At 41.2% G+C, this 25,620-nt stretch overlaps 2 protein-coding genes across 9 annotated transcripts in view; one reads left to right on the plus strand and one right to left on the minus strand.

Annotated features, from left to right (window-relative positions):
• The window catches only part of Lrrc42 (leucine rich repeat containing 42), a 20,652-nt gene extending 20,392 nt beyond the window's left edge, over positions 1–260 (minus strand). The window contains exon 1 of the mRNA XM_005398542.1: positions 39–260. The gene's annotated coding sequence lies outside the window, so the exon portion shown is untranslated. The remainder of the gene's footprint in view (positions 1–38) is intronic.
• An 80-nt stretch (positions 261–340) lies between these two features.
• On the plus strand, positions 341–25,271 carry Hspb11 (heat shock protein family B (small), member 11). 8 transcript variants are annotated; one of them, XM_005398546.2, is made up of 7 exons: positions 411–468; positions 5,823–5,868; positions 11,662–11,769; positions 17,566–17,672; positions 19,347–19,415; positions 23,104–23,147; positions 25,058–25,271. In XM_005398546.2, exons 3-7 carry the CDS (start codon positions 11,675–11,677, stop codon positions 25,169–25,171), a joined length of 429 nt encoding a protein of 142 aa, XP_005398603.1. In that variant the 5' UTR covers positions 411–468; positions 5,823–5,868; positions 11,662–11,674; the 3' UTR covers positions 25,172–25,271. The 8 variants fall into 8 exon arrangements, with proteins under 8 accessions (XP_013377173.1, XP_005398607.1, XP_005398603.1 ...); XM_005398544.1 differs by having other exon boundaries at positions 448–537; XM_005398545.2 differs by lacking the exon at positions 411–468 and adding an exon at positions 585–640.
• Positions 25,272–25,620: the final 349 nt, after the last annotated feature.

The raw sequence follows: 25,620 nt of genomic DNA on the forward strand, positions 1-25,620 counted from the left end.
TGGCTCCGCGAGCGGCCCAGCCCGCGGCCGCCACCTACCTGTGCTCCTGCCTGAGGCAGAGAGCGGCGGGCGGCACCTCGGTAGCGGGTCCCCGCTCCAGCCGCACAGCTGATGGGGAAGCGACTCGGCACCCCGGGCACAAAGCTGGAGAGGGCAGGACACAGAGAGGGTGGCAAGAAGGACGGGGCTAGGGGCGACCTGGCGCCGTGGGACCGCGGGACCGGCGGGGCAGGGGGAGGGCTGGGCCGGGGAGGCGCGCGTGCGCGGGACCGGCATGAGGGGCGGGGCCGACGGGGGCGGGGCCTACATGTGGGCGTGGTCGGGCGGGGGCGGGGCCCGGCCGGCCTCGGGACGCAGGGCTGCGAGCACGCAGGCTGAGTACTGCGCGTGCGTGCCCGTGTGGGGGGCGGGGTCCCTCTGTCCCCTGAGTCTCGTAGTCCCCCGGGACGGGAAGGCGAGCATTTCGGGGTGGGTAGGCCTGAGGAAAGGCGCGCGGGCGGGGTTGCGCAGATGAGCCCACGGAGAGAAGGGAGCGAGGTGCGCGTGCTGGGACTGCGCGGAGGCGGGGCAAGGGGCGGTGCCGGCCGGGCGCGGGGCTGCGATCTGGTTCTGACGGCCCCGGAGCTACCCTGAGGCTCAGGCGAGCAGGGCGGCGGGGGAGGGCTGGGAGGGAGGCGGGGGAGCCTGCCTCGTTGCTCCCTCGGCCTGAGGCGCTGGACCCCCGCGCGAAGCTGTTTGAGACCCAAAGTAGTGCTTTGACTCAAAAAAGGAAAAACAGTTGCGGGTCGAAGTTAATCTACCAAAGTGTAAGATGTCGGCTGCATCGTAGCCCGTGTGGTTAAGAATCACATCTAAGGTCGAGGCTGGTGCGTTTATAGGTGGCGTAGCCTTAGGGGCGAGCGGCGGAGGCTCCGCGGGGCCTGCAACGCGCAGGGCCTGGGTGGAGTCGGGTCGGAGCACCCCCTTTCCAGCTGCGGGCCTGGCGCGGGGGCGGGCGGGAGCGGGGCTGGGCGGGGCGCCGCTCTCTAGCTGACGCCAGAGTTTTCAGCGGAGGATGCGGGCAAGGCTGTGAGGAGTCCGGCTGTAAGAACGCCAGGACCCGGGGGCTCTGCAAGGACAAGTCAGCAGAGGATTTGGTCCAGAGAGGGATTGGGAAGGGCCTGTGAACCGGAGAGGAAACCTGGCTAAAGGTGCGACATGGGGAAGTCCAGGGTCACAAACTCAAAAAATGGGAAAGATGGCAACCTAAAGTGTACAGCCTTTGGTAAACAGAGGCTCTGAGGGATGCATGTTTATTTAGAGCAAAGTATCTCGGGCTTAGAGGACACCCCAGAACCCGTGTTGGAGCTGTGGAAATAGCGGTATGTGCTGACCTGTTCCATGGGTCCCTTTGGGATTGATTTGCCTTTTTCTCATTAATTGGAACAGAAGAACCTTAAAGAGAACCCCAGCCTTTCTTCCCCTTGTTTGTATTTTAAGTAATTCTACCCAGTAGGGAATAGGAATGGTACTGGTGGATGTGGGAGATACCAAATGAGTCGTGTGTCAAAACAGTTGTTTGATTCCCTCAGACGATTTAAGTATAGGAGGCAAGAAAGGAACTGATGTGTTATATTTAATTCTCCCTGGACATTTCTGTCCACGTGAGAAATCAAGAATACATATACACTTTACAATATTTGCCTGTTTTGAGGCATTCAAGTCAGTTCAGTACACAGTAATATACAGTGTTTCACATGTCACAAATTTGCATGTAGTGCTTGCCCCAAGGCCGAGCATCAACTCTTATCAGTTCAGCTCTAGTTTATGCGTAAGGGAGCACCATATTTTTAAAAAAGTTCTCTCAAATTTCCAACCCCCGCATTTTTGCCCTCAAATGCGTTACTGCAGAGTTTTCCCACCTTTCCACTATGTATACTTTAGGCCAGGTAATTATCTGGGGATGAGGCTATCCTATGCATGATGTACTGAGCACCATTCTTCCTAGTACCCTTGTGACAGCCAAAACTATTCAGATATTGTCAGCTGTCCCCTGAGGAGCAAAGTTGCTGCAGGCCAATTGAGAGTTCCAGTGAGAACCGCTGAACTGCAGAGTAATTCAAATCCATTTTCTTGCCTAGAACACCTGGGTTCCAGCAATGTTCCTGCCTCAGCCTTCCAGGCGGCTGAGACCACAGCTGCACACTACTGTTCCCAGCTTTAGCTTGGCTTTTAAGGTCCTTCATTTTCTGTCCCAACCTACCTTTCCTTTGACTTGGCCTAAAACAGCCTCCAATGTAGGAATCATTTCTTTGATCTTTTCCGTAGATTATTACCTAGTCTTTGACACTTTCAGGAATGGAAAAGGTTTAAAATCTTTACTTTGGTTGAAAGCTCTTACATCTGACACCTTCGTGCTTAAGATTTATATTTATTGAATCTAACTCACTTTCATAGAGCTGTAAAACAAAAAGTATTATTTTGGGGGCTAGGGGCCAGACTGAGGCCCACCTGTACACTACACAGATGCTCTATCACTGAGCTACATCCCAAGCCTGAAAAACATTGCTGAGTGTGATGGTGCATGCCTGTAATCCTAGCACTCAGAAGGCTGAATAGGGAGAATAGCTGTGAATTCAAGGCCAGCCTGAACTGCATAGTGAGACCCGGTCTCAAAATCAAAAAAAAAAAAAAAAAAAAAAAATTCCAAATACTGTATACAAGTGGTACCTCGGTTCACGAATTTAATTGTTTGTATGATTCTGTTCACAAACCAGATCCAACAAGAACTAAATCAAATTTCAGTGGTTAGGTTCAATGCTGACCTTGTTAAATTTGATTCAGTTTCCATCCAATTCAGTTTGTGACCAGAATCATGGAAAGAATTAAGTTTGTGAAGCAAGGTACCACTATAGTTACATTTCGCACACCATATGGTCTCAACCTCAGTCCCAATCTCTGTCTCTCTCTTTTTTTCTCTCTGTGTCCCCCCCCCCCCTTCAGTATGAGGATTCAACCCAGAACCATAAAGAGCTACATGCCCAGCCATTTTGTTATTTTTCACTCTGACACAAGATCTTGTCAAGTTACTTCATTGCCTAAGCTGGGGTTCAACTTCCCTCCTCCTGCCTCAGTTTCCCAGAGAGCTGGGATTACAGGTGTGCACCACTGTGCCCAGCTCCAAATTATCTCTTATTACAGGCCTTGCTCTTTCAGCTTTCTTCCTGTAACATGGTTTTTAAAGCATTGTGAACTTTTGTGGGGAGATTGTTCATTTTGCTTTTAGGGATTAAACTCAAGGCCTCAGTCATGCTAAGATATACCCCCAACCCCCACGAGCTTTTTACTCTCCTCTGAACAGTATCAAGCCTGAGAATGTGCTGCCTCAAGGTATCATACCCTAGCTGGGTATGGCGGCACATGCCTATCATCCCAGCTACTACTTGGGAGACTGAGCCAGGAGGATTAGGAGTTCAAGGCCAGCCTGGACAATTTAGCAAAATCCTATCAGAAAAGTCAAAGAACTTACCCAGAAGTGAACACAGTATTCTGGATGTGAGTCACAGCACATTAGCATAAAGCATGTTGCATTATTAGTTGCATGCTTGTCCTTAATTGACTCAGGTTAAAGACAAAAACCAGGTCTCCGTCACTTAAATTGCATTCATCTTTGTGTTACTAGCTCAGTGCCTGGCCCTTAGGCCAAAAGGGCCTTAGAGTTCAACATTTTTGATGGAATGTAGTATTTCCTGTAACTTCCTTTTCTTTTTGTTTTTGTTTTGTTTTTTGGTTTTTTGATGTTAGGAATCAAACCTGGGGCCTCTACCTCTATTCTGAGCTATACTTCAGCCCAACTCAATATAATCTAAAATAGTATTCTTGGGGCTGGGGATTTAGCTCAGTGGCACAGCGCCTTCCTAGCAAGCACAAAGTCATGAGTTTGATTCCCAGTACCGGAAAACAACAACAACAACAAAATAGTATTCTTTTACCTTTGGGAACAAGTATAGTACACTGTTGCTTTATATTAACATTGTGATTAAATTGATAAGTTTTGTACGTCAGTATGAAGAGTCAGCAAACTGGATGTGGTGGCGCATACCTGTAATCCCAGCACTTGGGAGGCTGAGGCAGAAGGACTACTGGAGGCCAGCCTAGGGTACATAGTGAGACCATGTCTTTAAAAAAAAAAAAAAGAACAATCTTTTTGTAAAGGGCAAGATAGTGTTTTAGGCTTTATGGACATATATGTTATAGCTGTTCTGTCACTGTAGCAGAAAAACAGCTGTAGATGGTGAGCATAACTGTATTTCCAAAAAAACTCAACCTGATTTCCAAAAAAACTTATTTGTGGTCATACGAAAACTGATGGCTGGCCTCAAATTTGTGGCAGTCCTCGTGCCTCAACCTCCCATGTGCTGGGATTACAGGCCTGTGCCACCACACCCAGTTGTTTTTATTCTTCTCCTTTTTCAGCCTTTTCCAGATTGAGTGTTTTCATGATATTCTATTTTTTCTCCTCTATTGGCCTTTATCTTAGTCCATTTTGCGTGTCTGTAACAAAATACCTAAAACGGGGTAATTTGCAAAGAAAGCAGGTTTATTTAGTTTGCCATTCTGGAAGACCAAGAACATGGTGCCAACATCTGCTTGGCTCTTGGTGAGAATAGCATGTGGGAGAAAGAAAGGTCACGTGGCAAGAGTGGAAGTAAGAGGACAGGGAGGGACCCGGGCAGGTATATATCTCAACCTGATTTCGCAGAAATGAGTCCACTCTGTTGGACCTACCTCCCTTGGTGATCCCGCCGTTAATTCCCTTATGAGTACAGTTAGGACCCCATTGCCTGCCACTAAACGCCACCTTTTAAAGGTCCCACACCCCTCAGTACTCACATTGAGGATTAAGCGTCCAGCACAGGAACATTTGGGGGACAAACCATACCCAGTTCTTCCAATTTCTCTGTTTTATTCTTGCTAGTGGTTTCCCTAACCCACTCCTAAGAGTATAGCATGCATCTTTAAAGTCCTCATCTTGAATTCAGGTATCACTTCATTCAATGTAAACTTTACTAAAGCACTCTGTAAGTGGTTTCTTTACTCTTTTATTACCTTTTGTAGTATTATTGTATTATTACTTCTGTATCTATTAAATCCCTAAAATTGCTGGCCCCCCACCCCGCCACAGGGCTAGGGATTGAATCTAGGAAACACTAAGCTACATCTCCAGCTCTTTTATTTCTTGTTTTGTTTTGTTTTTGAGATGGCATGTGGCTAAGTTGCCTGTGCTGGCCTTGAACTTGCAGTGTTCCTCCTTCAACCTCCCAAGTAGTTAGGATTACAGGCATGCACCATCACACCTGGCCAAAATATTTTTACTGGATATAGAAATCTATCATTTTTCTTTCAGTACTTTGAAGATGTCATTCCATTGTCTTTGGCTTCCATGATTTCTGATGAGAAATCAATTTGAATTCTTAACTGCTCTACTGTAGTGTATTTTTTGTATGACTGCTTTTTCTTTCATTTTCTACAATTGACTTCTTCCTTGGTTGAATCTCCTTTGTATTTATTTATTTTTTTACTTTTTTTTTTTGAGACAGGGCCTCACTATGTAGTTCAAATTGGCCTTGAACTCACCGTGTAGCCCAGGCTGGCCTCAAATTTGTGGTAATCCTCCTGCCTCAGACTTCTGAGTGCTAGGATTATAGGCAGGCACCGTCACACCTGGCCTTCTTTGTATTTATTTAGTTTCGAGTTCGTGGAACTTCTTGTATTTTGGGACAATTTCAACTATATCTCTTCATGATTTTTAAAATATTATTTACTTTCTCTTATTTTTCCAGGACTTTGATTACGTGTATTTCAGATTAGTCTGATACTGTTTCACAGGTATGTGATTCTCTATCCTGGTTTCATTTTTTTTCTGTTTCATTGTAGATGGTTTCTTTTCTTATTTATTTATTCATTCATTTATTTTTTGAGACAGGGTCTCACTATGCTCTTCAGGCTGACCTAGAGCTCACTTTGTAGCCCAGGCTGGTCTCAACTCTTGCAAGGATCCTCCTCTTGCCTCAGCCTCCCAAGTGCATGAGTACAGGCGTGTGCCACCACACCCAGTTCAATTCCTTGATCTTATCTGCAGTAGAACTGAGTGGGGGCTGAGTTGCAGCTGCCCCTTGTTGCACTTCAACTCTTTTATGTAGAACCATAAGTGACAGATGCAGTAACAAGGGAAAGGAGCCAGATGCTAACAGTGTGAATTGTGTGATGCTGTGTACAGAAAGCTCAGGCAGAATTAATCTACAGTGATAGAAATAAGGACCATGGGTACTTGTGAGGAGCAGGAAGGAGTAGTAATTGGGAAGGGGAAGGAGAAGTGCTTCTCACATGTTCCATTTCTTAAGTAGGTGTGTTTATTTTGTGAGAGAAAAGCTGTATGCTTATGATTTCTGCCCTGTTCAATGTCTGTTATAGTTCAGTAACAAAAAAAGAAAAACAGGGAGGAAACTTGGATCAAAAGCAAACAAACTAAATCCATAAAGTTAAAAAGTAAAATTAAGCTACTGGGAATAAGAGTTGCACTAGATACATTTTTATACTTGCCTGGCATGTATGAAGCCTTGGTTTGATTACAGCACTGTAAATACATACATACATACATACAGACAGACAGTCTCTACAAGTCAAAAAAGAAAAGGACTAGCCGGGCATGGTGGCACACACCTGTAATTCCAACACTTGAGAGGCTGAGGCAGGAGGATTGCCACAAGTTTGAGGTCACCCTTGGTTACATAGCAAGTTCAAGGCCAGGCTGGACCACATAGTGAGACCCTGTCTCAAAAAACAAAAACAAAGGGACCAAAAAGGTAATTTTAAAAAAGACAACCTCCCCAAATTAAAAAAAAAAAAGAGAGAACCCAGCACTCGGGGAGGCTGAGGCAAATTTAAACCAGCATAGCCAATTGAGTGACTTAGTGAAGCTCTGTTTAAAAAAAAAAAAAGGCTCTGAGGATGTAAGTCAGTGTGAAGACCATGTGTCCTCAATATAGGGGGCAGGAAGAAAAGGAGGACAATCCAAGAGAAAAATTGGAAAAAGCAAGTAACCAAAGAGCCCCCAAAGTGGTCCATAAACCTAGAAAATATATTCAACTTCACTAATAATCAGGGAAGTACAGTACAAATTGAAGCCTTACTGAGATATTCTCTCGTGCCAGTGGAAGCTCAAATGTCTAAGAATAGCAAGTTGGTCAGAGTGTGTCCAAGCAGAAACTCTTGCACACTGCTGATAGCAATGTAATTTGTTATAATTTAGAGGGCAAATTGACCAGTTAATGACTTGATGGTATTCAGATTCTAAGTTTTTGCAGTTTTGCTTCTACATAGATTTTCTTTTTTGAGTCATGGTCTTGCTATGTAGTTCAAGCTGGCCTTGATCCCCCAGTGATCACCTGGCCTACTTAGTTCAAGGTCAGCCTGAACTACATAGCAAGACCCTATCTCAAAACATAAAAGGTTTCTCCCGTGTGCACAAAGGTGTATGTTGTAAGTTTGTGATAGCAAACCATTGAAAACAGACCTAAGTGTCTCTCCATAGGAGAGTAGAGAAATACCTCAGGCAGTTAACATGAGTAAGTAGATTTCCATGTGTCCCTATGATAAGAGCTCAGAATCAGTACTGCATGAAAAAAGCAAATACCAAAAGGATGTGTAGACTGTGGACACATCTAAAGTGTAAAAGAACAACCCGTGTTCTTTATGGATGGATATATGGCGTAAGTGCTAACTCAGGAGGAATAGTCATCAGCTTTGGAATAGCTGTTACCTCTGGGCAAGGAAGAATACTGTATAGGGCCAGTGAGGGCTACTTATTTCTCAAAAAAAAAGAGAAAATCCTGGGGCTGCAGGTTTAGCTCAGCAGCACAGCACCTGCCTGTCAAGCGCAAGGTCGTGAGTTCGATTCCCCATACCCAAAAAAAAAAAAAACAAAAGAGAAAATCCTAAAGTAATTATGGTGAAACATTAGCACTTATTAAATCTTGGAAATGGGTACATAGTAGTTGAGCATGTGCAATATTCTCTGTACTTTTTGTTTGCTAGTTTAGTTGAAATAATTTCTTTGAGGGGGTAGGCATTAAGACAGAGTCTTCCTATGTACGTTAGCCTGGTTTTCAACTCACTGTGTAGCTCAGATTGACCTCAAACTCCCAACAATCCTCCTACCTCAGCCCATTGATTGCTAGGATTGCTAAAGTGCACCACCACGCCTAGAAAATAGTTTCTAATTATTGATTGATCTTTTTGAGACAGACCAGTGCAGTTTCAATATGCAGTTCAGGCCTTGAACTCACTTTGTAGACGAGGCTGGCCTCAAACTTGAGGCAATCCTCCTGCCTCAGCCTCCCAAGTGCTGGGATTATAGATGCACCACCCTTGGCAAAATATTTTATAATTTTTTTTTAAAACAGAGCCTTACTATGGCTGGGCTCCAACTTGGTTGGTTTGTTTCGTTGCTTGGTTGGGGTTTTTTTGAGATGGGGTCTTGTTATGTGGTTCTGGCCAACCTTAAACTCACTTTGTAGCCCAGGCTCACCTTAAACTCATAGCAACCTTCCTGCTTCAGCCTCCTAAATGCTGTCATTATAAGCATACATCACTAAGCCCTGTAGTCCAACTTGTGATTCTCCTGCCTTAGGCCCTAAGAGTGCTAAGATTACAGGCGTGCATCACCATGCTCAGCTTCCTTTAATTCTTTATAAATAAAGCTTTCCTGGTTGCTTGGCATCTGTGTCACCATTAGGTCAAATAGAAAAACAGTGACCAATCTAGTCTGATCTTTTCTCCTCTGCCTTACCTCCAGGCTGTACAGTAGTCTCTCCAAGGCCATTTTTATTAAACTATAATCCTCTGAAAGAAATATGCTTAAGTCCCTTACCCAAGTGATTGATTCAGATTTTTAAAAAAAATAAAAGTTATCCTTCCCCCTTCCCCTCTTTCTGTCTCTCTGTCTCTCTCTCCCTCTCTTTGTTTCTGTGGTCCTAGGGATTGATCCCAGGGTCTCACACATATGGTACTAAGCAAATGGTGTACTACTGAGCAACATCCCTAGCCCTTTTTAAAATTTTTTATTGGTGGGTCTGGTATCACATGCCCATAACCCCAGCACTTGGGAGGCTGAGACAGGAGGATCACTGCAAATTCAAGGTCAGCCTGAACTACATAGTGAGACCCTGTCTCAAGAAAAAGAAAACAAGCCAGGCATAGTGGCACACACCTATAGTCCCAGCACTCAGGAGGCTGAGGCAGGAGGATCACTGAGTAGAGGCCAACCTAAATTATAGAGTGAGACCAGGAGGGTGTGTGTGTGTGTGCAAAAAAAAAAAAAATTGTTATTTTGAGATTTTTTTTTTTTTTTTTTTTTTTGAGACAGGGTCTCACTATGCAGTTCAGGCTGGCCTGGAGCTCACTTTGTAGCCCAGACTGGTCTAGAACTCACAACAATCCTCTTGCCTTAGCCTCCCAAGTGCTGGAATTAAAGGCGTGTACCACCATGCCTGGCTAAATTTGTTGTTTTGAAACAGGATCTTGCTATGCAACAGGGCCACCCAAAGGGAATAAAATGAGCAAGTTCTGGGAAGGGACCCCACAGGGATCATGCCTGTTCTGTGCTTTTATAGCAGAACCAGAGACATAATGGGATCCATTTCTTATACACAGCCCCAGAATTAAAAGTACAACAGCTACCATGCATTCTGCGACCCCAGATGCGGACAGCAATCAAGCCCTGAACATCTCCCTTCCCCTGGTAGTCCGCTCACCAGGAGCGGCCTGGAGCTGAGCCTAGACATTGACCAGTCTGGACTGGACACTGCTGGGGGTTGGCCTCTCTGTCAGTGTGGAGGACCTGAGTGGGAACTTTGGTGGCGTGGTGGTTAATTTTGATTGTCAGCTCATTTGGCTTCCCAGATGCCTAGAAGATTAGTAAAGCACACTTCTGGGTGTCTGGGTGAGTCATAGAGCCGGGACTCTGGGGGCTGTATCCAGGCCCTGGGCCCTCCTCTCTGGGCCTTTAGCTGCTCTCTGCTGCTGCATGCCGTGAGTCGAGCAGCTGTGTCCAACTGCCCTTCTGCCATTGCATTTCTGTCTCAGAACCTGCTGACCGTGGACTCAAACCCTGAGCCCAAGGAAACCTCACCTCCTCTCAGTGTTAGGGTGTTAGGTACTTCACCTCCCAGCAAAGAAAGGTTGACAGTACGGTGGGAACCTTTGCTATATATGCTATATTTGCCATCTTCTTTCCTTGCTTGAGAACCACTGGTCTGACCTGCTAGAGCAGCCTCCATTTAAAAAGCCTTGCCCAGGGCTAGGGATGTGGCTCAGTGGTCGAGCTCTTGCCTTGCGTGCGCAAGGCCCTGGTTTGATCGCCAGCACCACCACCAGCAAAAAAATGTTAATAAAATAAACTAAAATTTTTGGTTTTTTTTTTTTTTTTTTTCCAGTACTGGGAATAGAACTCATGACCTTGTGCTTGCCAGGCAAGCGCTGTGCTGCTGAGCTAAATCCCCAGCCCAAAATAAATTAATTTTTATTTGCTTATGCCTGTACTTCCTCAGAGTCTAGTCTCCTTTCTTTTCTTTTTTCTTTTTTTTGAGACAGGGTCTCGCTGTATAGTTCAGGATGCCTCTGACCTCACTGTGTAGCTCATGTCGACCTTGAACTTGCAGCAGTCCTCCTCTCTCAGCCTCAAGAGTGCTGAGATTACAGGTGTGCACCACCCTGCCAGGCTCTAGTCTCCTTTGTATTGTTCTTGGGCCTCCTTTCTGTAGTACCTGGCTCCAGTGACAACTAAATTGTCTAGGCTAACCTCAAACATGTGATCTTCCTGCCTCAGCCTCCTGAGTAACTGAGATGACAGACATATGTACCATTACTCCTATTTTCTCTTGCTTCATATTTCTGTTCAAAAAGTATGGAGGCACATGCCTGCATTCTCAGCAACTGGGTAGGCTGAGAAAGGAGGATTGCTTGAATCCACATGTTCAAGAGCAGTTTGGGCAACATTGCAAGAACCTAGCTCAGTAAAAAGAATTTTTATAATTTTTTTGTTTTTTTGTTTTTTTTATTTTTTGGTGTTTTGAGATAGGGTCTGGCTGTGCAGCTCAGGCTGGCCTTCAATTTGCATCAGTCCTCCCGAGTGCTGGGATTACAGGCATATATCACTATGCCCGACAGTAATGTTCCTTTTAAGGTGCAGATAATATTGTTTGACACATTAATTGGTGTGTATGGATAAATAATCACAAGAAATCCATTGTTATCTTCCAGGTTATTTTAAAAAATTAAGTGTGAACAATTTTATAAATATTCTCATTCCTATCCCTCTCATTTCATTGTTTCCATATAATTGAAGACTTTTAATTTTAGAAGCTGAAAAATGGTATCAGGTGGTCAGAGTTGTTTTAGTTTTGTTTTGTTTTTGAGCTGAGAGGTGGAAATAGTCCTATTTTACAGCTGATCCCTGGTAGAAGTCAGAAGTTTACTTAGGTAAATAAACGTGTTGGAGTCCCTCCCACTTGTTGAACGGCTTGGTTGTTAAACTGTGTGCTAGGCAACAGGCTTTCCTTCTCCATTTTTTAAAGTTTAGAGAATCAAGAATTTGCTTTTTTGTTATTTTTTTATTTGCAGGTTAAACCCTAAGATGAAAACTGATCTCTGTTTGAGCTCTGAAGGGACTGAAGTGATTTTAGCCACATCAAGTGATGAAAAACACCCACCTGAAAATATTATTGATGGGTAAGAATTACTGTACTGTCTTTCTTAAAGGCTAAACATCGGCACAAGGACCCCTTGAGCACTGAAAATTGGGCTGTTAAACATAGTGTAATAAATGATAAATTAGATTAGTTGGTATCGTTCCTGAAACTAACTCAGCTGTTGATATTTAAGTTTTTTATTTTTCTCTATAATTCCTAAACTGACCCCTTCATACAAATACTTATTAAATTTATAATTGTTGTTGTTGTTGCCATGCTGGGGATTGAACCCGGGGCGTACTCATTTTAAGCAAGTGCTTTACTACTAATTTACATCCACAGTCAATAGTTTTTTTTTTTTTTTTTTTTTAAATAAGTGCTTTACCAAGGCAGAAACGCAGAAAACAACTTGTTCTATGGAAATGTAAAATTTGATGTCCAGTTTTGTTTTTATTCCAGTCTTTTCTTGGAAATACGAATATAAACATTGTAACTTCCTATCTGCTGCCTATTTCCTTACTGGTCTAAGTAACATCTTTGAGAAGTGCTTCACTTCCTGCTAACCTCCTGCATTATTTGCTTCAGTGTCTTGATATTGTTCCAATTTCTACTCTTCACAGGCGAGAGGGAGAGCTAGAGAGCTCGTACTACAAAGAAATAGTCTCAGACTTTCAATTCCAAGAAAAAGTGGTTAGTGGGAAAAATCCTTTTAATCATTCTGGTTTATTTTCATAAACTCTTCTTGGTACGTGTACAGTGACCAGAGTTTGATTCATAGAATCATATAACTTTAGAACTGGAAGAACTTATAAATTCATCTTATGTAAATGCTTCTTTCTTCTTCTCTTCTTTTATCTTGTCTCTTTCCTTTTCCTTTCTTTTCTTTCTTTCTTTGCACTAGGAATTGAACTCAGGGCCTGGCACACACTAGATAAGTGCTTTACTACTGAGCTACATCCCCAGACAAAACCCTATCTTTTAGACTTGTGGTGAGAGATACCTACATGCACTGAATACAGGCTTTAACTATGGAAGGCGGAGCTGGTTTTAACATAAGACATTTTGTGATTCTTTGTGCTCTATTGTAAAGCTGTGGTGCCTGGACAAAATTCTATCACTTGACCTCTTCTCCAAAGCTCATTGCTGTTTCCTGTCTGATGTCTGCCCTTTTCTCTGAGTTAGGGTTAATTTATCTCTTTGCTGGGCTCTGATAGCACTTAACATGCACCTTTATCATCTAATTTCTTTATTGTGTGATTATTTAGTTTTAATGCTTTGCATCAGAGTCTAGGTTTTGTTCATCTTTGACTCTGCAGAGTCTTACACTATTTATTGGATACTTTGTTAAATTAGAACATAAAATATTAGTTAAACCTGGCTAATACTGAAAAGTATCAGAGTATATATTTATACAAATACACATGTAAACATGCATATAAGTATATGCATATATTTCTATAAATTTTTATATGGCTTTATAACTTCATAGATATATGTATATACTTTGGGAAATAAACACAATAAAGTGGTTTTTTTGTGTGTGTCTTTTTGAGACAGGGTCTTGCTATGCAGTTCAGGCTGGGCTTGAGCTCACTTTGTAACCCAGGCTGGTCTCAAACTAGCAATGATCCTCCTGCCTCAGCCTCCCAAGTGCTAGGATTACAGGCATGCACCACCACGCCTGGCATAACAAAGTATTTTTAACTGTGTTATAAAGATGAGGAAAAGGATAATCAAAGGTAAAGTGACATGCTCAAAATCACACAGATTAGCAAACGGCAGATTCATCTAAGACTCCTGTCTTCTGGCTCCTAGTTCAGGGTTCTTTGTCTTATACTACGAGAAGTCAAACTTAAAATTTGAATCAAAAAGTGAATGTTTACCTTTGCCAGTGTCTCTTAGTTATTCTTAGTTTTTTGTTTCCTGAAAGTCATGTCATTGGGAAAGAAAAATGATTGTGGAAATTTCTGTGAGAATACACAGAACTGTGGAGATTTGCTTTAAGTGGTTTGTTAGGAATGATGATCTTTCCAGAAACATACTTTTTCTCTGATTGGAGTGCGATCATTTTTCTAAGGCAAGATCAGTTTACTTTGGATCCTTTTAGTGACCTTCCCCTCAAGGGAATAGGTTTATAGATTGATAGGATTAGCAGGTACTATTTTAGGCTCCATTAGTCCGTGCTAAGGAATGACTGAGGCCATAGTAATTTTTTAGGTTAGACAAAGACTGTTAATACCCAAAACCATATGGAGTGAAGTAGTTATTGTCCAGATAACTGAAAGACTTAGAGACTTTTAATCCACATACCCTTCAAGCAAATACAATTAGACCATGTATAGTAAATGTTAAAATTAATCATAGAGTTATTAAGAGAGAACAGTGCTATAAATTTGCCCTTGCCAAATAGTGAGGATTGCTTTATGGACCTGCTCCACACTCTCAATTTCCTTAGAGATAAGAGCTAAAGGAGGGCTGAGAATGTAGCGCCATGGCACAGTGCCTGCCTGGTGAGCATGAGGCCCTAAATTCAATTCCCAGTACCAAAAAAAAAAAAAAAAAAAAAAAAAAAAAAGTTAAAGGAAATTGTTATATTTCTATTCTACTCTCCCTCTTTTTCAGATAGATTCTCCTTACATGAGCCCAGACTGGCCTTGAACTCAAGATTCTCCTGGCTCAGCCTCCTAAATGCTGGGCTTAGATGTACACTACACACAGCTCTGTTTCTCCTTCACCCTACCTTTGCTCTCTGTATTTAATCTACCAGTGAAAAAGAAGAGATTCTACATTAGGAAAAAATGAATCAAAAAAAAAAAGAAGAAGCAGAACGTGGGTGTGGTGGTGCACACCTGTAATTCCAGCGTTCTAGGAGGCTGAGGCAGGAGCATCACAAGGTCTGACTCCAGACTGGACAATTTAGCAATTTAGAAAGACCTGTCTCAAACAATTTTTTTTTAAAAAAAAGGGCCAAGGATGTGATGTTACTCAGTGCAAAGGCCCTGGATTTGATCTTTAGTACCAAAAAAAAAAGAGAGAGAGAGGGTTTCTTGTGTTGTGTTTTTGTTTTGCAATACAGGCAGTCAAACCCAGGCCTTCTCACTGAGTTACATCGTGGCCCTTATTTTTTATTTTGTGTCAGGTCTCACTAAGTTGCTCAGGCTGCCCTCACACTTGGGATCCTCCTGCCTTAGCCTCCCAAATGCTTAGCTTCCCAAACGCTAAGATTACAGACATTGCCGCCACCTGGCTCAAGGAATTTTAACTCCAAACCTAGTATAGTACACTATCCAGAAAGACCAATTCTGCCAGCCAGGGAAACTTAGTAAGACCCTGCCTGAAACAAAATAAAAAGGACTAGAGATGTAGCTCTCAGCAGAGAGAAAGAGCTGGGGTATAGTTCCATGGTAGGTGCTTGCCTAACATATTAGGCCTTGGCTTCCAACCCTAGCACCAGCAAGAGAGAAAGGGAGTAGAGGGGAGAGGGAGGGCTGGGTTTTCTATAATATTTTATGAGAACAACATAATTCTCATACCAGAAACCTGAAAAAGACATCAGAAAGTTAAAGACCAGTATCAAGTATGAACATAGATATCCTTGACAAAACATAAATCAGATTCAACAAATGTAGTTTATCCTAGAAATACAAGGTTGGCATAATGACCATGCTATTGCAGGTGTACAAGACTGAATGAAATCCACAGGGAATAAAGCAGTTACTGTCCTGATAACTGAAAGACTGTTAATCCACATACCCTTCAAGCAAATACAATTAGACCAGGTATAGTAAATGTTAAAATTAATCGTAGAGTTATTAAGAGAGAACAGCGCTATAAATTTATCCTTGCCAAACAGTGAGGATTGCTTTATAGACCTGCTGCAGATCAATGGAACAATACAGGAGGCAGAAACAATCTCAAGCACATTCAGCTGTTTGATCTTTAACAAAGGAGCCAAAAGCATATACTAGAGGAAAGGTAGTTTCTTTAGTAAATGATGTGGGGAAAGCTGGCTATACACATGCAGAAGATTAAGTCTAGACCCACACACCTCAGTATATATTAAACTAAAATTGAAATGGGGCAAAGAACTAAATGTAGGACAGAAACACTTAAGCTGCTGGAAGATAAAATAGGTAAAATGCTTGAAATCATAGACCAGTTACATAGAAATAGTATCAAGAACTAACAAACAGGATCATGTCAAACTAAAAAGCTTCTGCACAGCAAAAGAAACAGTGAAGAGACAACCTACAGAATGGGATTAAAATTTTGCCAGCTATTCTTCAGAAAAGAGGACTGTTATCCACAATATATAAATAAATATAAATATATATATAAATATATATATTGTGGATATGTATATATATATTGTGGATATGTATATATCCACAATATATACCAAAAAAATTAGACCCCTCAAAAAATAAATGGTCTAATCAAAAATGGGCAAATGAAATAAATACTCAGAAGAACAAGTAGAAATGGCCAATAAATACATGCAGAAATGTTCAACATTGCTGACCATTACAAAAGTGCAAATTAATACTGAGATTCCAACTTACTCAAGAAAGAATGGCTACCATCAAGAAGTGCAATAAGGGCCGGGGATTTAGCTCAGCGGCAAAAGCACTTGCCTGGCAAGCGCAAGGTCGTGAGTTCGGTTCCCGGTACCGGAGAAAAACCGAGAAAAACCAAAAAAAAAAAAAAAAAAAAAAAGAAGTGAAATAATAAATGCTGGTGAGGCTGCAGGGGAAAAGACACACTGCTATATTGTTGCTAGGAATGTAAACTATTAGTACCACTATGGAGATCTGTATGGAGTGTCTTCAAAAAAAAAAAAACTAGACATTCCATTTGACCCAGGCATTCCCCTTCTAGGTTTCTTCCTGAAAGAGTTAGAGACATCATATGACAGTGATACATGCATATCTCTTTATAGCAGCACAACTCGTAACAGCTAACTCTTGGAACCAGCCTAAATACTCATTCAGCAGATGAATAGATGCTGGGAATGGTGGAGCACACCTATAATCAAGAGGGTAAAGCAGGAGGAATACCACGAGTTCAAGGCCAGCCTGAGTACGGTGAACTCAAGGCTAGCCTGAACTATATAGTGAGACCCCATCTCAAAAAAAAAATTTTTTTTAATTTTCTGTTTCCTACTAATATATAGTAATACAATTGATACTGTTCTTGCTGAACTCATTTACTAGCTCTAGTAGCTTATTTATTTATTGTGGCAGAACCTTTGGAGTTTTCTATGAATACAATGATAATTTGTGAGCCAGCATGTTTTATTCTTTCACTCCCACCTTTCTGCCTTTTACGCGTTTTCTCTGCACTTGCTAAGATCTCCAGAGCAAGACTGAAAAGAAACAGCAAGAACAAACACCCCTGCTTGCTTCCAGCCTTAGGGAAAAGCATTTCCTAGCTCAGCACTGAGCTGCCAGTTCAGAGATGTCTTTATCAGATCGAAGATATTCTTTGTCTTCGTGTGCCAAGAGCTGGTATTGTGAATGGACAATGAATTTTGTCAGGTGCTTTCTCTGCATCTACTGCCACAATTGTATGACTTTTCTTCCTTGATCTGGCTGATGGTTTGTTGACTGGAGTGACACAGATTCTGTTCCTGTTTTTTAGGAGAGAATATGTGGTAGTAGCAAAGAATTATTAAAGTTGGGGAAAGATTGGAGACAGAGTTAAAAGAAAAGGATTGTAAGAATACCGTAGTCACTTTTTAAAATACTTACTCATTAGAATTTTGTGGTTAATGTTTTTGTGATTAAATTTTTATATTTGGCTATTTCTTTTCCTTTTTCCTTAAAATTAACAATAGGAATGCAGAAACGTTTTGGACCACCACAGGAATGTTTCCCCAGGAGTTTGTTATTTGTTTTCACAAACACGTAAAAATCGAAAAGCTCATAATCCAGAGTTACTTAGGTAAGGAAGTGATGCATTAATTTTTTATCTTAAATTTTTTCATTGGCAGAGGGCACAGATATAAACGTTTGTCAAAACACTACTAATTTTTCTTTACAGTGTGGAATCTGGTTTTATTGCTGGAATAAAGAGGGCAAAGATTCTGGGTTAACTGCCTTCAAAGCAATTAATCTCTCTGAAACTGCAAGTTTAAAACTCTTTCACTCCATGTAATAATTGCCATGCAGTTTACCACAGGGACATCTTTGGCATAAGAAGCTACTTTGCCAGAACACTAGGTTCCATGACGACTGTATTCTTGATCATTTTGACCTGGGGTTCGAAGTTAAATTCTTTCTGAAAACCTGATAATCCTGATTGTTCACATTGCAGAATTTTGATTCTTCCATTGCTAGGGATCTTTTCTGGGGATTTGAGAGGGAAATCTTTCTTTGGAACATCATTCTAATCCTGTCTATGTTTATTTGAGGATAAAGTGTGATAGATAAAATCAAGGCAGGAAACAGAATACATCCCAGATGTTTCAGAGGAAAAGATTTTACTGATGAGTCTACTTACAAAACGGTGGACTGGGCTGAGGGAATAGACAAGAGAGGATGAAACCCTCAAAAACTGGCTGCAGCAGGAGCCCATTCTGCCCTGGGACGAGGGAGGGAATTAGTGTTACTGGGCCCCACTGAGAGGCTGTGCCCAGGCCCAGCAAGAGCTGTCATCTGAAGGGACATAACTACTACTGCCAGACACCCGGCCCCAAGCAAGGAGAGGTAGAGACCAAACCACTTGATCTCACAGGAAGCCCCTGGGCAAGTCCAGCAATGAGAGAGAGTCCGTGAGCCAGCCCTTCAGGACACAGAAAAGGGCACAGAGGGGAGCACTGGATTTGGAATTTCAGGGAATGGTTAGGGGACAAGGAGAAAATCCAGTGCAGTGAGATAATGACTATATACCTGATATCTCTCCTAATTTCTGTCATTAAATATAGAGGCCCTGGAGTCAGCCAGGTCTCGAGTTTGAGTTCTGGTTCTGGAGTGTACTAAATCTATCCCATTGAACACCTTACCCAGTCTCCAAGCATGTGTCCTCATCACTGCAGTAGCATAATAGTACCTTTCTCCTAAGACTAGTCAATAGCAAAGGAATAAAAATCATGACTCATAGTAGCTCCTCCATAAGTGCTTATGACTAAGACCCTTAATTGTACCATTATTATTACCAGTATGTAAAGAAATTCCAGCCCAGCATGGTGGCGCACGCCTGTAATCCCAGCACTGGAGAGACTAAGGCAGGAGGATCATTGCACGTTGAAGACCAGCCTGGGCTACAAAGTGAGCTCAAGGCCAGCTTGAACTGAATAGTGAGACCCTGTCTCAAAAAGGCAACAACAACAACAAAAATTTCAGATAATAGCCAAATTTTAAAAAGCTCTGCTAGCTTGCAGTGTATGGTTACTGACAATGTTAGGATCACCATTACAGAAGAGCACATGTTCCCATCAGAATTTATGGAAGCAGAGTAGATAACTTCCAGAACATGATATTCCTGATCTCAGTATTACCTGTAGTTCCACCAATGTAGGGCAGACTCATTCAAAGGAAAAAAGATACATAGCAAGGCCCACAGCATAGTGCCAGGTGGGTGACTAATGTCTTGTTTATCTTGTGTTTACGATGTCAGTGCGGACCTTGAGGGTTGAAAAGAGCACATCTAAAGAGCCTGTTGGATTCCAGCAGTGGATTGAAAAAGGTATGTGCTTGTTTCATCAGCATCGTTCTGAGATGAGGGAGGAAAGAATTATTCTGTCTCCACATTTCCAATCCAGCTGTATTTTGGTGAATAAAAAGGGGTTCTTGTGACCCAGTTAGGATGCAGGAAAACTCAGGTTTGAGTACAGGCCACATCAGTGACTGGTTATATAATGATTAACATATTACTTAAGTTTTTAGAATTTTAGAATCCTAATCAAAAAAACAGAGATGATACCTACCGTTGAAGCTTTTGTGAGCTAGTGGTTGGCATATGATAAATAAACAATAAATACTGGTTTCTTATTTTCTTTCCTGATGAATAACCCTTTCCTTATCCTCTACAGAATTGATAGCCTCCAGTTAAACACAACCATATTACCTCCAATGTTTCCATCTCCTTTCCTTCCCAAAATACTGTTCTATGAAAATTGTAGGAAAGAAATAAAAAAAAAAAAAGCATAAACTTCCAAGGACAAAGAATTAAACAAGAAACCAGGGTCTCCCTAAAGTCACTAAGTGGGCCAGGCTGGGCTTGAATTTTCTATCCTCCTGCCTCAGCCTTCCAGGATGTTGGGATTACAGGCATGTGCCATCATGTCTGGTCAGATTAATATATATATAATGACAGAGGGAAAGTAGGAACTTCTAAAGCTGAATGGATTAGGCTGTAATCTAAGAGCCTGCCAAGGAAAGCATTAGCAAACATTTGCATAGAACCCCAGGAAGGTCTCGGACTTGAAGGAAAGCCATAGAACTTGTGCAAAGTGTGAGACATGGGCCAGAAAATGGCCGATTATTTGAGCATCTACAGAGTGGCTGCATTCTAGGTACCTTCTCCCACCCTGTAAAGCTAGATGACCATTCCTTTTCCACAGACTTCCCTGGCCATGAGAGATGACTAGGGACATTGAGTGCAGTACTGAGGCTCAGGCCCCAAGAGGGCAGGCGAAATTGAGTGAGATACAGGGCTAAGTCAGAGCGTTGAAGTGGAAGCCTGCATATCCAACACTGGGAACTCTAGCCTTCTTCTTCCAATGACAGCAACCAAGAGTGTGAACCCTGCTAGGACATGAAGTATTCATCTTTGGAGAAACTGAGCAGCCCCAGAAAAAGTGTGTGGATGCTGACAAAGGCTCGCTTACCCCTGGTCGCTCTGCTGAAGTCTCAGTCAGCAGCTCCAGCTCCTGCTGTTTCAAATGATTTATTATTCACAAGTAACAAAACATAGCCAAAGGTTACCACAGTTTTGATGAAGGCCTCAAGCCCTGAATGTTGGGTTGGAGATGTGGCTCAGTGGTAGAACTCTTGCCTTGTGTGCACAATGCCCTGTGTTTGATCCCCAGCACCACCAAAAACAAACAAACAAAAATTCTGAATGTGATAAAGCCTTTAACTCTGATTTCCAGTCTATGGGAAATAGAGGAGAAAGGATCTAATTAAATGAGAAGGCAAGATGAGAAAGTTTAGAAATGTTAGGACATTCTACAGGACAACTGACCTGAAAGAAAAATTATGTGTTTAGGAGAAAAAAAATGGTTCAGGATTAAAGATACAATAAGTCCGTGACTTATAACAAGTTCTGTTCCGAAAGATTTTTCGTAAGTTAGATTCATTCTTAAGTCTACAAAATGAGTATTACATAGTATACCTGTGAAAGTTAATAATTTGAATGTTCATAAATCAGGGACTTACTGTGCTTAATTCAAATACAAATAAACTGATTATATGAAGACATTTGCAGGATAATTGGGGAAATTTGAATAAGGACTAGATATTAAGGCATTGCTTTGGTTTGTATTGTGTTATTTTGTGACAGGGTCTCACTATATAATTCAGACTGGCCTTGAACTTACTATGTAGCCCAAGCTGGCCTAGAACTCGCTGCAATCCACCCACCTCAGCCTCCCCAAGTGCTGGAATTACAGGCATGTGCTACCACATCCAGTTTAAGGCATTATTTTTGATATTAGTATGATAATGATATTATAATTATGTAAAAAAAGTCCTATATTTAAAGGTAGATAAAATACTTAGAGATGAAATACATAATGTCTTAGACTTACCTTAAAATATTTTAGCAAAATATTTAAATAAATCAGCCATGCTGAAATGTTAATAATTATAAAATGTAAGTGACAACTATAATTGTTTTCTATTTTTCATGTATATTTGAGATTTTCTACTTTCTCATAACTAAAAAAAATCCAAATGAAAAAGAAGTTATTATTAACTTCTAATGGAGAAGTTATGTAAGAAAATGTGACAATTATTACTTATTTCATTACTAAACATTTATATAGGCACAAAATTAACTGTGAAGTATTGATTTCAAAATTGAGAGGATAGGAAAAGGGAAAGCTTGTAGGAGGAGGAAGTGGACATTGGTTTATGAAATCTAAACTTTTTAACCAGGCCTGGGGGCATACACCTGTAATCTGAGCACTCAGGAGGCTGAGTCAGGAGTATTGCCATGAGTTCAAGGCCAGCCTGGGCTACACAGTGAGTTTGAGGTCAGCCTGAACTACATAGCAAGACCCTGTCTCAAAACAAAAAAGTCTAAATTTTTACCTGTCACAGAGATGCATGCCTACAACAATAGCTATGTAGGAGGCTAGGACAAGAGTATCATAAGTTTGAGGCCAACCTAGACAACTTAGTAAGACCCTGTCTGAAAACAAAAATTTTTTAAAAGGCTGGGGATAAACTCACGAGGTTCAGTCCCAACCACTGTAAAACAAAACAAACAAAATCTAAATTTTCATCTACCATAATACAAAGTGAAATAAATTGATAAGGAAAGGAATATAATCATATTGAATGCCAGGGAAAACATTAGAATTGAAATGCTTATTGCTAGGGACCATCCTGGAGGATAGTGAAGGGTGAGGCAGTGATCACTATTTTTTATTATTTCAGAGAAGTTTTAGGAAGTAAAAAGACAGTCACCCCATAATCTTACTTTCCAGAGACTTCCCGTTTAGTACTGTGGGGTGGTGATGCACTTCTGTAATCCCAGCACTTGGGAGGCTGAGGCAGAAGGATTACCTCAAGTTTGAGGCCAGCCTGAACTACATAGCAAGACTCTGTCTCAAAAAATAAAATTATATATATTATTTTGAGATGAATAAAATTAATTTTGACTAATGTCAGTAGCTGTCATCAGATGATTAAGTAGTTCAAGTTTCCAAAAGAATGTTTGATATGATTAGCTCCTGACCAAATGAATTAATCTGTCATGCCATTACACAAGTAAAGGTTTTTAAAACTTGATACCAGAAAGGATCACTTCACAGATCACAGAATTCCACGTCCTGAGACCTGGAGCTGGGCCTGTCACTCCACAGCATGGTCTAGTGGCTCCCTTCAGACTTGTCATTAGGTAGTGGCTCAGTCCATAAAAAGGATTTTTCCCTGATTTTACTTTATATTCCTTTACTGTAATTTATACTTGTACTGTCTTCTGCTTATATCCACTAGATATATTGTATATGTCGTAGTTTTATTTCTTGCCTTTTATATCAGATATCTCTATTTGTATATCAAATTTCAACCCCAAATGCTGATAATTTTTTTCAATCTGATTTTAACTTATAGTTTACCAGATGATATTTTGCTGAACATAAATTTCAGTGGCTGTCCTCATGTATTCTGAGCATTAACTCAAGTCTGTTAAATTTGTGTTGTAGATTTAGTGCACACAGAAGGACAGCTTCAAAATGAGGAAATTACGGTAAGTAAATATGCTTTGTAGAGATGAAAATTATCCTGAGCAAGCACTGCATATTCAGATTTTAAATACATCTCTGTAGTCCTAGAATTAATACATAATCCTTATGGTATCATAGGTTCTGAAACTAATCAACCAATAGAGAGGTGATTCTCAATACTATTAGAGGCTAACCATTATAAATTAGGCTCTTGCCTATCATAGAATAGAGACAACAAGGAGGAAACAGAATTCATGTACTTATTTCATGTTTCACTTTGCCCATTTACTTGTTTTTTTTGAGACAATATCTTGCTATGTAGCCCAGCTGGCCTTGAATTTGCACAGATCTTCCTGCCTCAGCCTCCCAAGTGTTACTATTGCAGGCTTGCACCACTATGACTGGCTCACGTTGCTCATTTATGTGGAAATTTATGTTTGCTTTGCTTTCCTTTCAATTAGGATAGGAATCAAAAAGGCCGAAATGTCAAAAATAGATGTTAACTTAAGCATGAAAGGACAGGGAGATTCAGATAAGGGAACTGGGGCATAGGATCAGCAACAATAGGCCAGTAAGGGATGAAGTGGAGAGAGCTAGTATGTTCCGACAGCATGTGCAGGGCTTTGCTTGGCCAGTGGAATGAATGCTGGTGACAGGAAACTGCTGCTTCATCAGGAGCTCCTCTGCTCCCATGTTTTGCACAAACAAATACGTAAACATGATTTTTTAGGTGGTCACATTTGCTTAACTAAGATTTCTCTACATGAGGGTTAAAGTGGTGCTTTTTCACTGAGTTTACTCACATCTTGCTAGGAGCTGCTGTGATGCCATAGGAAGGTTTCTGAATCTTCTTAATTTCCTTTTCTCCCACCAAAATCTGCCTGATGACTGGGGAAGCCAGTGGGGTCCAGAAAAAGTGATGAATTATGCTGAATTCTGTCTTCCTATTTTTCTCCATCTTTACCATGTGGGTTGTGATTCACGAGCTTCTGCTTCCTTCTGTGTTTTCTCTCAGGACTCACTGTAGGTTGAGGAGAGTTCTAGGCAATCTGGAGAGCATTGACAGGGAGAGAAGCTGGAAATCACCCATCATTTCATTGCTCTGTCACAGCATGTTTATTGCACCTCCTTTCTTCTAGTCAGGACACGCATTCCAATAATAACGTGGACAATTTTGTGTCATTTTGTTTTGTTTTGTTTTTTGAGACAGGGTCCCACTGTGTAGAGTAGGCTGGCCTTGACCTCACAGTGATCCTCTAGCCTCAGCCTCCCAAGTACTGGGATTACAGGCATGTGCCTCCACACCTGGTCAACTATCATGTTTTTCCAATTTAACATTTTATCACAAGCTTCACAATTATAACATTTGTCCATTTCCATACATTTAAGCTAACTTCTTTTTATCTTCGCCTTCTGTCATTACAAGTAATACACAGGGGACATTCTATGCATGTTCTTGCTTCCATGACCTTCACCTTTTTGACTATTTTCTAAGATTAAATTTCATGGAATGGAATGACTGGGTGCAAGAATATAAACATTTTTATAGCTTTTTACATACATTGTCAAAGAGAAATTACAGAAATGTGAAAGTATAGTATGCTTCAGGGAAGTACATTCTCAGGCATCATTAACCAAGAGAAACTTCTTATCAGGAAAAGGCTTTAGAAAGACACTTTTAAAAGATTGATCAGAAACATATAGTTGCAATGTGCAGCCCTCCTGCTGTTTTTCATAAAACTAAGGCTGACATCCTGCTGATAGGCACTAGAACAACTGTTATGTGGGGCTAGGCCACCTTCTGAGTGTGCTGTCTTACATGGTTAAGCAGTTAGAATACAACTCCTGCATCAAACCCTTTCTTCTGCTAACTGCTTGCTAATGCTAACTGGGATTGCTAAGAGCATCCATATTGATTTTTTTTCCCCTACAGGCACACGATGGCCATGCTACTTACTTGAGAGTCATTATTCAATCAGCCTTCGATCATTTTGCATCTGTGCATAGCATTTCTGCAGAGGGAACGGTAGTCTTAAATTCTTCTTAGTAATTACACAAAGATGCTCTTACGAGATTTTTTTAGCAATGTATTTATTTAAAAGCAAAGCTGTCATTGATATACTTTATTAAAAGGATTTGTCAACCTGTTTCTGTTCTTATTTGTATTTTATTCATTGTTTTGGGCAAAGAAATTCTGGTTTCCTCAGTCAGCCGTGGAAGATCTAAGGAAGCTGTGGCTTCAGTATACCGCTTAATAAAAGAAGTATGGGAAAATTTAACTGATAATGCATGGTGTCCCCTCAGCATCTAATAAAGTGGTTGTTAGATCTTAGGCATTAATTTTTAAAATTTATTGATTGATGCAAAAGGCTGAGTGAGCAGTACAGACAGCACACAATATAAGACTTGAAAGAAGAGAAAGAGCCTCGGAGAGGGTTTGATTGAGGCTGTAGAACCTGAGCTGGGGCCTTGTGAAGCAAATTACGATTTTTGTTC

The sequence above is a fragment of the Chinchilla lanigera genome, unplaced genomic scaffold (assembly GCF_000276665.1).
Source record: "Chinchilla lanigera isolate Chin_1 unplaced genomic scaffold, ChiLan1.0 scaffold00063, whole genome shotgun sequence".
In the NCBI taxonomy this organism is placed as follows: domain Eukaryota; kingdom Metazoa; phylum Chordata; class Mammalia; order Rodentia; family Chinchillidae; genus Chinchilla; species Chinchilla lanigera.